A 13,321-nucleotide genomic window follows, 5' to 3' on the forward strand; every position below is an offset into this window, starting at 1 on the left:
TTTGGCGGGTGGACCATTTCCATTCTTGCCCGTTTTTTAGTAGCTGGTGGAGGGGTTCCAGGATGGAGGCCCTATTTTCAATAAATTTTCCATAATAGGTTACCAACCCTAGAAATGATCGTAATTCCTGGACCGTGGTGGGAGCTGGGGCTTCTTTTATTGCCCTTACTCTGTCTTCTAATGGATGTAAGCCTGACTCGTCTACTTTATATCCCAGGTACGTCACTTGTGGGGCCAGAAAAATACATTTTTCCCTTTTTAGCCGTACGCCTGCCTTTGCGAAACGCCTGAGCACTTCCTCCAGGTTCCTTAAGTGTTCCCTGTTTGTCCTACCCGTGATTAAGACATCGTCCAAATAAATCGCCACCTGTGGTAGTCCCTGCAGAATATTTTCCATCGTACACTGGAATATAACGCAGGCTGATGACACTCCAAAAGGTAGCCTAGTATAACGAAAAAGGCCCTTCAGGGTGTTGATCGTAGCGAACTTCTGGGAGCCCTTGTCCAGTTTTAACTGCAGGTAGGCGTGGCTCATGTCTAGTTTCGTGAACAAAAGCCCACCTGCCAATTTGGCATATAGGTCGTCTATTTTCGGGATTGGGTATTTGTCCAGCAGTGCGTATTTGTTTACTGGCTGTTTGAAATCTCCACAGAGACGTATCGAGCCGTCTGGCTTCAAAATTGGTACCACCGGCGCTGCCCATTCCGAAAACTGTACTGGTCTGATAATGCCATCGCGCCGTAACCTTTCTATTTAGTCATCTACTTTCTTCCTTAATGCAAAAGGTACCGGCCTGGCCTTACAAAATTTCGGAAGGGCTTCTGGGTCCATGTGCAAAGTTGCTTTGGCGCCTATGATTTCCACCAAACCTTCCTGGAAGACCTCCGGGTATTTTTGGAGTACTCCACTCAACTGCCCGCTTCCACTCTGGAAAATTTTCATCCAATCTAATTTTAGATCTTTCAGCCAGTTCCGTCCAATTAAGCTCGGTCCAGAGCCCTCTACTATCGTCAACGGTAATCTGAGCAATTGTTTCTCATATTCCACAGGTACATGAGTCGTGCCTAGAACTTCCAGGGGTTCCCCCGTGTAGGTTTTAAGTTTCGTCGATGTTTTTGTTAGGGTTAGTGGCTAGAGTCCATCTTTGATTTTTCTAAATGCTGCCACTCCCATTACTGATACGGCCGCACCCGTGTCTATTTCCATTATTGTCGGCCGCCCGTTCACCCGTGGGGTAATTCTAATGGATTCTGCTTTCTTCGTTGTCATGTTATATAATTGTTCCCCTTCGGAGGAGGATGGGGCGTCTAGGTTGTGTACTTCCCTGCGTCCCCACCTGCTATTCCTCTTTTGCCACCTCCTTCTAGGGTTTCTGTCGTTGTTACCCCACTCTGTCTGGTGCCAGAAACGGTCCTTCTCTGTTGGGGGAGCCTCAGCCGGTACTTCCCTCTGTCTCCAGTTAGTCCTGGCAGACTTGGGGGCAGTTCTGGGGTTTTCCTTTTTCCCTCTATTCCTCAGGTTTTTTCCTGAGAGCGGCTATCTGGTAGCAGGACCCATTGTGGTAGTCCCTCTCACAGGTATCTACCTCCATTGGCGTGCCCTGTAGTTCCTGCGCCCCACTTGCTGCCTTTTCTAGGGACAGTGCGAGCTGTAACGCCTTCCTGCAGTCTAGCTCCATTTCCGCCAACAGGCGTTTCTGTATTGAGGTTGTTTATACCACACACTAACCGGTCCCGAAGCATTTCATTTAGCATCGGGCCAAACTCACATTTTTCCGCCAGCCTTCTCAGGCGGGTCAAGAAATTCATGACTGACTCCCTGTCTTCCCGCTTCGCTGTGTAGAATCTGTACCTACGCAAAATGAGGGGTGGTTTTGGGTCGTAGTGCTCTTTCACCAATTCCGTTACTTCTTGGAAAGTTTTCGCGTCCGGCGCATCGGGATAAGTCAGACTACTTATAATGGCGAAAGCGGAGGGTCCGCACGCCGACAGCAGGATAAGCCGTCTCCTTTCGTCCGTCAGTATATCATTTGCCCGGAAGAAGTAACACATTCTCTCCACATACTGGGACCAGTCCTCAATAGCCGGGTCGAATGCCTCTAACCTCCCAAAAAACGGCATTTTTAAAATGGCAAGGCTTACCCTTCGAGTGCGGCAGCTGGTCTCCGCAAAATTCGTAGTTTACCTCGTCGCCACTGTAGTAATCCACGGGAGGCAGGGGTTCCGTCCCCTCACAAATATTTATTTACAATAACGATATTACAGGAGCAGCTACAAACAGTGCTGCTAGCAGTCCAGTCAACTTAAGACTGCTCACAAAGCCTACACAGGTGATTATATGGACCCCCTCAATGAGCTATCATTGAGGGAGCTCATACTCCAATTGGCCAACCAATAAAGCCAATTGGAGTTCATTACACATTTTATGGTATTCTATTTAGCTATAAAACATTAAGAATTGTTATTCAGTTAATTCAATGGGCTATTAGGTCTAACAACATTCCAAAGTAGCTCTGAAGACTAGCCATGCCCCTAGCCAAGCTTCTCCAGTCCAGCAACAACACTGGCATTGATTAGGGGTGGCACGGTGCACAATTGCTTCACAGCTCCAGGGTACCAGGTTCGATTCCCAGCTTGGGTCACTGTGCGGAGATTTTACATTCTCCCCGTGTCTGCGTGGGTTTCCTCCAGGTGCTCCGGTTTCCTCCCACAAGTCCCAAAAGACGTGCTTGTTAGGTGAATTGGACGTTCTGAATTCTCCCTCTGTGTACCCGAATAGATGCCTGAATGTGGCGACTACGGATCTTTCACAGTAACTTCATTACAGTGTTAATGTAAACTTACTTGTGACAGTAAAGATTATTAATTAATTATTGCTACAAAGTTCCTCAGGATATCCTCAGTTGCAATATCAATGTCTTTGCTTTTATCAGATGGTCAAGAGTACGAATGTTCACTGATGAATGCAGTGTTCAGTAATATTTACAACTCTTTAGATGTTGAGGTAATATGAGCCCAGATGGAGCACGATGCAGGACAATAAAAAATGAAAGTGCTGGAGAAAACCGCAGCAGGTCTGGCAGCATCTGTGGAGAGAGAAACAGAGTTTAATGTTTTTTCCAGCACTTCCTGTTTCTCAACCATCCACAGTATTTTGCTTTTAAGAACTTTACAACATTCAGAAATGGACTGAGAAATGACAAGTAACATTCATGCCACACAAATGCCAGGTAATGACTAGCTCCAAAAGTGATAATTTAATACTGGATAAATGTACTGATAATTAATATCTCCCTTTGACTTTCAATGGCATTACCATTGCTGAATTCCCCACCATCAACATCCTGGCGTTACCATTGACAAGAAACTGAATTGACCAGCCATATAAGTACTATGAGCGCGATTTAACAGAAAAAAAAGAGTCCCATTGTGGACATGTTTAGCAGATGTTTCCTGGCACTTGCAGCGCCGAGAACGACTCCACGGTTGAATGGGACTCTGTTCTTTTTTCAGGCCTCAGCGAGTAAGGCCCTACTGAGGCCATACTATCTTCATTTCCTTCATGGAGGAACTCCGCTTGCCAGTGAAGGAAGCGATTGGGGCGCTGTTTAAAAAACCCCACTCCCCACCTCATAAGGGCAGACCACCAGCTTGGCACCTTGGCAGTGGCACCTGGGCACCATGGCAGTACCAGATTACCATCCTGGAAGTGCCAGTGTGCCTGGGTGGCATCAGCAGTGCCAGGGTACCACCCTGCCCTGAGGCTGACCACCCAGGGACCTCATTTTGCCTGGGAGACTCCCCAGGTGCCGTTCCGCCTGGTTCACATTTGGGCAGACCAGTGCGAAACGGCCATGGCTCTGGGTCTCCAAGGCCATTCAATTCCCGGCGCTGGGTAGATCCGGCATAGATACATTCAGCCTAAATGTAAATGAATATGTATAGTAGCAGCAGTGTGTGGCATCTACAAATTTCACAAAGTTTCCAATTTCCAATAAGTGTAGATTCATATTTAACTCAGTGGGCTAGACAGCTGGTGTGTAATGCAGAACAAGGCCAGCAGCACAGGTTCAATTCCCGTACCGGCTGAGAATTCTGAATTCTCCCTTTGTGTACTCGAAAAGGTGCCGGAATGTGGCAAATAGGGGCTTTTGACAGTAACTTCATACTTGTGACAATAAAATATTATTATTATATCTTACTATTTCATTGATTATTTGTGTGCTGAGAATACTTAGAGATATATTTCATTCAATAGATCCTGTGTGCACTGACATTCTGGCTGCTACTTCGCCAATATATCACAGAACGTCGTGAAGCAAAGAAACTCCAGGAATCTGCCTTATCAGAAGTCAAAGTGGAGGAATTGGGTAAACCAGAATTATTATGTTTCTAACTTGAAAAACGTTTTGAGGAGTAGCTTCTGGATTGAATTGTAATGGAATGTCTTGATTTTCTTTGCACAAAAAAGGTTAAACAATATGCAATAGATTTTGGTCTTCACCAGCTGGGCAGTATTATAACATAGCAGATCACCTGGCCATCCGAATTAAAATTAGGCAGGTTCTTGAAAAGGCAGTTGATTCATTCTGCCAGGTCACTGCCCAGACGGTTACAGCCTAAAATCTAAACTTTGGGAACAGAAATCTGCTGTTTAAAAAATATATATCTGGTCACCTTGGTATTTTTGTTTAATTTAGAAGATGGCCAACAAGGAAAGCAGATAATGAAAGTATTAGGAACCCTGGTGATGGGAATGTTTGTCAAGTATTGGATTTACATCTGTGGTGGAATGTTTTTCTTCGTCAGTTTTGAGGGGAAGATTGTCATGTACAAGATTATCTACATGATGCTGTTTCTGTTCTGCGTTGCTCTATATCAGGTACATATTTCTGGTGGTTAAACGGTAATGCCACATCTTTTATAAAATGTGAAACTCCGTGAGATTCCTCAGCTATAGTACTTAATCTTTCTCTTATTTTATCAATAATATTTAACTGTTAAACAATACCTGATAGTTTGCCCAAACAGCTTTACATACGAATTGTTTTAAACATGCTCTTCTGGTGTTAAGATAATTTACATGCTGTGTTATTCTTTTAATTCAGTTGAGGAATTATTGCTCCTGATATTACGCCTGAATGCATGATTTTTATTTTCTCCAAATGTAACATAGTAACTGTATCTGATTATCTGTTCTCTATTGGGTCCTATAGTTCTCGATTTTAAAAATCTGTATTCTAGATGCGTCAGATGAATGCGGGGAGAGTAGGGGGAAACAAAAGGGAAGATTTGTGATAGGTTAGCTGGCAGGAGAGATTAAACAACAGAGAGTTGCAAGGGTAAAGAGAGCAGTAATGGAAAGAGTAAGGGGCAAAAGATGTGTCTAGAGGACGGGCCCATAGAATGTATACAAGACAGTTTAAAATTAAGGGGTCTCCCATTTAATATAGAAATTAGAAACAATTTCTTCTCTCAGAGGTTTGTCAATCTTTGGAATTTTCTTCCACAGAAAGCAATGGAGGGTGAATCATTGAATATATTCAAAGCTGGGTTAAATTTTTGATCGACAAGGGCTATGGGGAACAGGCAGGATTGTTCAGGTTAAACAAATTACTCATGATCATATTGAATGGCAGGGCAGGCTTGAGGGCATAAATGGCCTACTTCTGCTCCTATTTCTTATGATTCTTAAGAATCTTACTTTGTGAACCTTCTTTCATTATTTTAATCTTGAGCTACATCGGTTACAGGGCTGGTTGCTGGGCATAGGGGTTACCTATTGTGGTGAGGGTGATGACGCCTATACGGAGGCCACACACCGCCGCGGTACACCGCGACATTGATGACCATTGTGCGACCAGGGGTGTGGTCGAGAAGAGCTTTGGGCTGTTGAAGATGCGCTTCAGGTGCCTGGACCGCTCTGGTGAGGCCCTCCAGTACCAGTCGGAGCAGGTCTGCCACATCTTTGTGGTCTGCTGTGTCCTGCACAATATAACCCAGCAGAGGGGCGATGTGCTGGAGGAGGTGGGGGAGGGGGGAGGGGTGGGGGAGGGAGGGGGGAGGGGTGGGGGAGGGAGGATGGTGGAGGGGTGGGGGAGGGGGGATGGGGGAGGGGGGAGGGGGGGGGGGGGGAGGATGGTGGAGGGGTGGGGGGGGGGGGATGAGGGGTGGGGGAGGGGTGGGGGAGGGAGGATGGTGGAGGGGTGGGGGAGGGGGGATGGGGGAGGGGTGGGGGGAGGGGGGAGGGGGAGGGGAGGGGGAGGAAGGGGGTGAGGGAAGGGAGGGGGAGGATCACGCCGAAGGGCACGTCTCTCCAGATGAGGAGGATGGGGAGGGGGGGAGGCAATGTATGGGACATGGGGGCTAGACAGGGACGGGAGGCTGCACGGTGCCACCGGCTGGGCCAGTGGGCACGGGAGGAATTGATAGTTGCATGTTTCACCAACTCGGGGGGATATTGCTTAGCATGGGCCTGGCACCACTACGCACCACCTCACCACCGACTGCCCTCACCTCCCCCACCATTGACCTCCCTCACCTCCCCCAGCATCACATCACCCACATGCACACACCCCTCCATTACACATCCGCCTGTGGCACAATGAACTTTGATATGCCATCAATGAACACACGACGAGTGGTGAACGTAACTGAGGCTTTAATACACTAAACAGAAAGCCTCCTGGCCTCAGATCCCGAACTGGATCAGACGCAGAGACCAGCCACCTTTATACCAGCCTGAGGGGAGGCGGAGCCTTCGGCAGTGGTTTACCACTTTACACATAATACAGTGGCCATTTACCTCAATCACGCATTTTACATTACAGTGGTTTACCACATTCACCCCCTGTTTAAAAAAAGAGACCAGCGGGGGTGAAGTGGGCTTAAAGATCAAGTCTGTCGGGGGCCTTGACCTTCTGCCGTGATTGCCTCAGTCCCGGCTGTGGTGTGGGCACCGGTGTCGATACCTGCGCGTACGGGAGTGTGTTGCCCTCTTCTTCACCCAGTTGTTGAGTCGGTGGCGGTGTATGGGCGGGGGTGGTGGTGATAGTCGCCGGTGGGCCTGCGGGTGCCAGTTCTTGAGGTAGGTGGGGAGAAGTGGGGGTAGACAGTGTAGGGTTGGGGGTGGTGGTGATGGTCGCTGGGGAAACTGCAGGTGTCAGATCCCGAAGGGAGACTGTGTCCTGTCGCCCGTCCTGATGTGCCACGTAGGCATATTGTGGATTGACATGAAGGAGCAGGGCCCTCTCGACGAGGGGATCTCATTTATGGCTCCTCGCATGCTTCTGGAGGAGGACGGGCCCTGGGACTGTCAGCCAGGACAGGAGCGAGATCCCGGAGGTGGACTTCCTGGGGAAGGCAAACATACACTCGTGAGGAGTCTCATTGGTGGCAGTACACAGGAGCAATCGGATGGAGTGGAGCACATCGGAGAGGAAGTCCTGCCAGCGGGAGACTGGCAGACTTCTAGACCGTAGGGCCAGGAAGACGGCCTTCCAGACCGTTGCGTTCTCCCTCTCCACCTGTCCGTTGCACCGGAGGTTGTAGCAGGTCGTCCTGCTGGAGGCGATGCCCTTGCTGAGCAGGAACTGACGCAACTCGTCGCTCATGAAGGAGGAACCCTGATCACTTTGGATATAGGTGGGGAACCCGAACAAGGTGAAAAGACTGTGCAGGGCCTTGATGACGGTGGCAGAGGTCATGTCAGGGCATGGGCTGGCAAAGGGGAATCTTGAGTATTCGTCGACATTGTTGAGAAAGTACACATTACGATCAGTGGAGGGGAGGGGCCCTTTTAAATTGACGCTGAGGCGTTCAAACGGGCGAGAGACCTTTACCAGGTGCACTCTGTCTGGCCGATAGAAGTGCGGTTTGCACTCCGCGTAGATCTGACAGTCCCTGGTCACGATCCTGACCTCCTTGATGGAGTAAGGCAGTTTGCGAGCCTTGATAATGTGAAAGAAACGGGTGACCCCGGGTTACAGAGGTCATTGTGGAGAGCCCGGAGTCGGTCAACTTGTGCACTGGCACATGTACCACGGGTTAGGACATCTGTGGGCTCATTGAGCTTCCCTGGTCGATACAAGATATCGTAGTTGTAGGTGGAGAGCTCGATCCTCCACCTCAGAAACTTGTCATTCTTGATCTTGCCCTGCTGTGTGTTAATGAACATGAAGGCAACCGACCGCTGGTCAGTGAGGAGAGTGAATCGCCTGCCGGCCAGGTAATGCCTCCAATGTCGCACAGCTTCCATAATAGCTTGGGCTTCCTTTTTGACGGAGGAGTGTCGAATTTCGGAGGCATGGAGGGTACGGGAGAAGAAAGCCACGTTCCTGCCCGCCTGGTTGAGGGTAGCGGCCAGCGCAAAGTCCGACGCATCTCTCTCCACCTGGAACAGAATGAACTCGCCCAAAGCGTGCATCGCAACTTTGGCAATATATGCCTTGATGCGGTTGAAGGCCAAGCGGGTCTCAGCCGCCAGGGGAAAAACCGGTGGATTTAATCAGTGGATGGGCCTTGTCCGCATAATTGGGGACCCACTGGGCATAGTAGGAGAAGAACCCGAGGCATCACTTCAGGGCCTTGGGGCAGTGAGGAAGGATGAGTTCCAGGAGGGGGCGCATGCGGTCAGGGTCGGGCCCTAGGACTCCGTTTTCCACAACGTAGCCAAGGATGGCGAGGTGGGTTGTGCGGAAAACGCATTTTTCCTTATTGTAGGTGAGGTTCAGGAGTTTAGCGGTGTGGAGGAAGTGCCGGAGGTTTTTGTCATGGTCCTGCTGGTCATGGCCACAGATGGTGACATCATCTATGTACAGGAACATGGCCCGCAGCCCTTACTGGTCAACCATTCCATCCATTTCTCGTTGGAAGACCGAGACCCCATTGGTAACGCCGAAGGGAACCCTGAGGAAGTGGTAGAGGCGGCCATCGGCCTCGATGGCAGTGTACTGGCGGTCCTCCGGGTGGATAGGGAGCTGGTGGTACGCGGACTTCAAGTCAACTGTGGAGAAGACTCGATGCTGCGCAATCTGATTGACCATGTCAGATATGTGGGGGAGGGGGTGCACATCGAGGTGCGTGTACCAATTGATGGTCTAACTGTAGTCGATGATCATCCGGTGCTTCTCCCCAGTCTTGACGAACACCACTTGGGCTCTCCAGGGGCTGTTACTGCCTCAATGATCCCCTCTCGTAGGAGTGGCAGGTGAAGAACAAAATGGGGCTAAAGATGGTGGCCCCTATGGGTCGCACGTGGCGGCTGAAATCGAAGATGGCGGTGAAGATGGCAACGCCCATGGGTCGCACATAGCGGGTGATGCAGCAGCTGGGGGCGGCCCCGACAGGCAGCAGGCAACGCTGCTGAGCCTCGAAGCTTTAGGGAGAGATCGAGCCTGGCAGGCTTTAGCAAAGTGGCCCTTCCTCCCACACCCATTGCAAGTCGCGTTACGTGCAGGGCAGCATTGTCTGGGATGATTACCCTGGCCGCAAAAGTAGCACTTCGGGCTTCCGGCATTGGCGGGCCGCTACGCGGCACAGGATTGCGCCGCACCCCGCACCTGGGTCGGATAATGGCGGCGCCCACAAGGTCCACGACAGTGTCGACCGGTCGAAGATGTCAGCCTCCATGTTCTGGTAGGCCACCTCCAGCGAGTTTGAGAGCTGCACTGTCTCTGGGAGGCTGAGTGTACCCCCTTCTAGCAATCACTGGCAGATGTAGTTTGATTTCATGCCTGCAACATAAGCGTCCCTGACCAACAGCTCCGCGTGTTGGGTAGCCGATACCGCCTGGCAGTCACAGTTCCGGCAGAGTACCGGCAAGGCACGCAGGAATTGTGCTAGTGATTCCCCAGGGCGTTGTCATCTCGTGGCAAGAAGGTGTCTAGCATGCACCTTGTTCACAGACTTAACATCATGTCTCTTCAGCAGCATTATCGCCTCCGTATACGAGGGGGCGTCCCTGATGAGAAGAAAGACTTGTGGGCTCACCCGTGCGTGGAGGGTCTGCTTCTTTTGGATGTCGGTGAAGTCTTCGGTGAAGGATCTGAGGTACGCTTCAAAGCAGCTTAGCCAGTGCTCGAACGTTGCAGTAGCATCGGCTGCCTGTGGGTCCAGCTCCAAGCAATCAGGCTTGAGCGATGAATTCATATTAGATGTTTAGAGTATCAAATTGATATGCCATCAATGAACACACGACGAGTGGTGAAAGTAACTGAGGCTTTAATACGCTAAACAGAAAGCCTCCTGGCCTCAGATCCCAAACTGGATAAGAGGCGGAGACCAGCCACCTTTATATCGGCCCGAGGGGATATACGGCACCTCCCCCAACATCGCATCACCTGCATGCGCACATCCATTACACATCCGCCTGCGGCAAAACGAACTGGGCTCACACGGTTGCTAGTGGACGGGTATGGACCATGGCATGGAAGATGATGAAAGCCAGCTCTGTGATGAGCTCTGAGCTCCACATCGTTAGACAATGTCTGACTCATGAGCACAGTAACACTCCACCTGGGTGGTCCCTGTATGCGGTTTGGACACTGTAGCGCATGGCACTGCCGTCTTCGCTGGGGGTGAGGTGGCGTGGGCGACCCGGAAGGTGTGGGGGGGGGGGGGGGGGGTGCACATCACACGCACCGGAGCTCAACGTTCCATTACCCCTCAGCCACAGTGGCACTCAGTTCGCCACTCAGTTCGGACAGAGCGCAGAGGCAGGAAATTTAATCCAGATAAATTAACCAGTCCGTGTCTTCAAATGCCTTGCTGTTCTCAGTTTCTAAAACAGTACAGGTGGAATTATTTTGTATTGCATTGTTGTGTTTTCTAATCCATTTGGGAATCTATTGGTGAGTTCAGCAATTAATTGATTTTCTTTCAATCAATGTACTTTCTGCGACTTCAGACATTCTAAAGTGGGTGATTAAGTGACTCAATGGGCTGGATTTTATTAAGCGTCGTCTTTCCCATCCCCCCCGACTAAGAAGTTGGTGCGGAGCCCAGAACTGGCTGCCACATGCCGATTTTACATTCAAATGGGCATTAATTAGCTCAAGGGAGGAAGTGCAGCCTTAGAGAAATGCTGACCCACCCGATTGGCTGGAAGCTCTATAGTTGCAGCAATGCCAGGATCAAATTGTGGTCACTGCTGGGACTTCAGCTAGTCCTGAAAGAAAAGATTATGGAGGCCGGACTTCAGGTAATTCTGGGATATCGATGGGCCCTAACTGCAGGCCCCAGTGGGGTGGGATGGGATGCCATGTTTCAGAGGTTGGAGGAAAGGGTTAGAAGGAACATAGAACAGCACAGAACAGGCCCTTCGGCCCTCGATGTTGTGCCGAGCCATGATCACCCTACTCAAACCCACGTATCCACCCTATACCCGTAACCCAACAACCCCCCCTTAACCTTACTTTTTAGGACACTACGGGCAATTTAGCATGGCCAATCCACCTAACCCGCACATCTTTGGACTGTGGGAGGAAACTGGAGCACCCGGAGGAAACCCACGCACACAGGGGGAGGACGTGCAGACTCCACACAGACAGTGACCCATCCGGGAATCGAACCTGGGACCCTGGAGCTGTGAAGCATTGATGCTAACCACCATGCTACCCTGCTGCAAGGAGTAAGAGCTTGGAGAGGGTGCCTTTGACGGACACAGAGGATCCCCAAAGGATATTGCTCACTCACCGCTGCCATCCCCCCACACCCCCTTCACTCACCCATTGTCTGATACCGTGCAGCTAATACAAGCTGCTGGGCTTTTCATATGGCATGGGCCACCACAGCTACAGGTGAAAGAGAGGCGGGGGTTGGTTGAGGCATCTAAGAGGGGCTGATTTAGCACAGTGGGCTAAGACAGCTGGCTTGTAATGCAGAACAAGACCAGCACTGCGGGTTCAATTCCCGTTCCAGCCTCCCTGAACAGGCACCGGAATGTGGCGACTAGAGGCTTTTCACAGTAACTTCAGTGAAGCCTATTTGTGACAATAAGCGATTATTATTATATTATTATTATTTATTGGCCACTTGAAGGCTTCAACAGGCTAAAGGGTGGTTTAGCTGTTTGTTGCCTCATATCCCCTAAAATGAGAGATAGGTCAGGGTTAGGCAGGAAGACTGTCGGAGGTGACATGCTCATTTTATGAACCCCCCACCTTGAAAAAAGCTGTCAGGAGACTGTAAAATCAGCCCATGCTGATTTATAGAAATTCTTATGAAGACAGTCTCAATTAGAGTCGGCCTACTTTAGTCAAATTTGAATCTACATGATTCTTGCCTGATAATATTGGGGTCAAATTGAGCTGGCCGGTGTCACATCGGCTGCAACGGTCTCTAAACGGCAGTCTGTGCAGTAACCCAAAATGCTGTGCACATGTTGGCCCCTTTAAGTTACTGTGTACGGCAGCTCATAAAATGTAAGGGGTTTGTGTACTTAAACAAATCACTCACACACTCCCTCAAAAAAGTAGAGGGTAAATTGATGGGCTACCCATTAAACAGAACCACAGAGGAAGCCCATTTAGCCCACCTTGTCTGCATCAGCTCTCCAAATGAGCATCATAATTTGGTGCCATTCCGCTCCCTTTTCCTTGTACCCCTGCACACAATTTCTATTAAAGTAATCTTCTTATTGCCTCTTGAATGCCTCAATTGAATCTGCCACCACCACATTCCAGGAAGTGCATACCCGATACTACTTGTTGTATGAAAAAGCTTTCTTCTCACAACACATTTGCTTCTTTTACAAATCATTTTAAATCTGTGCCTTTTCGTACTTGATCCTGTCATGAAAAGGAACAGCTTCTCCTCATGATTTTGAACATCTCTATCAAATCTCCTCTTAGCCTTCTTCTCTCCAAGGAGAACAGTTCCAACCTCTCCAATCTATCCTCAATGGAAGTTTCTCATTCCTGGAACCATTCTCGTAAACCTCTTATGCACTCTCGCCAATGCAGTCACATCCTTACTATATTGTGGCGCCCAGAACTGTACACAATTGTCCAGCTGAGGTCTAACTAGTATCTTGAGTAAGTTTGGTATAACCTCCTTTTTCTTGTACTCTCATCCACTATTTATAAAGCCCAGAATACTATATGCTTTTTTTACAATCCCAGTTGATGTTTCTACTGGACAGAAAGGTCCCAGAATGGAACCTTGGATGAACAGACCTTTTATTTTATTTTAGAAATGTGGAAGAAGAGTCAGCTTCAAAGTCAGAGCCAAAATTAGCCTTTAACAAAAGAATAGAACATTTATTAAACATGGAAACATTGATTGTAACATAATACTCCTTCGCTGATACGATCACTTATTT

At 49.3% G+C, this 13,321-nt stretch overlaps 1 protein-coding gene across 1 annotated transcript in view; it reads left to right on the forward strand.

The window, feature by feature from the left end:
- LOC119972907 (piezo-type mechanosensitive ion channel component 2-like) overlaps positions 1–13,321 on the forward strand; it is a 1,374,210-nt gene that overhangs the window by 915,095 nt on the left and 445,794 nt on the right. The window contains 2 exon segments of the mRNA XM_038810453.1: positions 4,259–4,370; positions 4,701–4,882. Coding sequence (XP_038666381.1) covers positions 4,259–4,370; positions 4,701–4,882 — 294 coding nt within the window.

Source organism: Scyliorhinus canicula, chromosome 10 (genome assembly GCF_902713615.1).
Source record: "Scyliorhinus canicula chromosome 10, sScyCan1.1, whole genome shotgun sequence".
NCBI classification, from domain to species: Eukaryota; Metazoa; Chordata; class Chondrichthyes; order Carcharhiniformes; family Scyliorhinidae; genus Scyliorhinus; species Scyliorhinus canicula.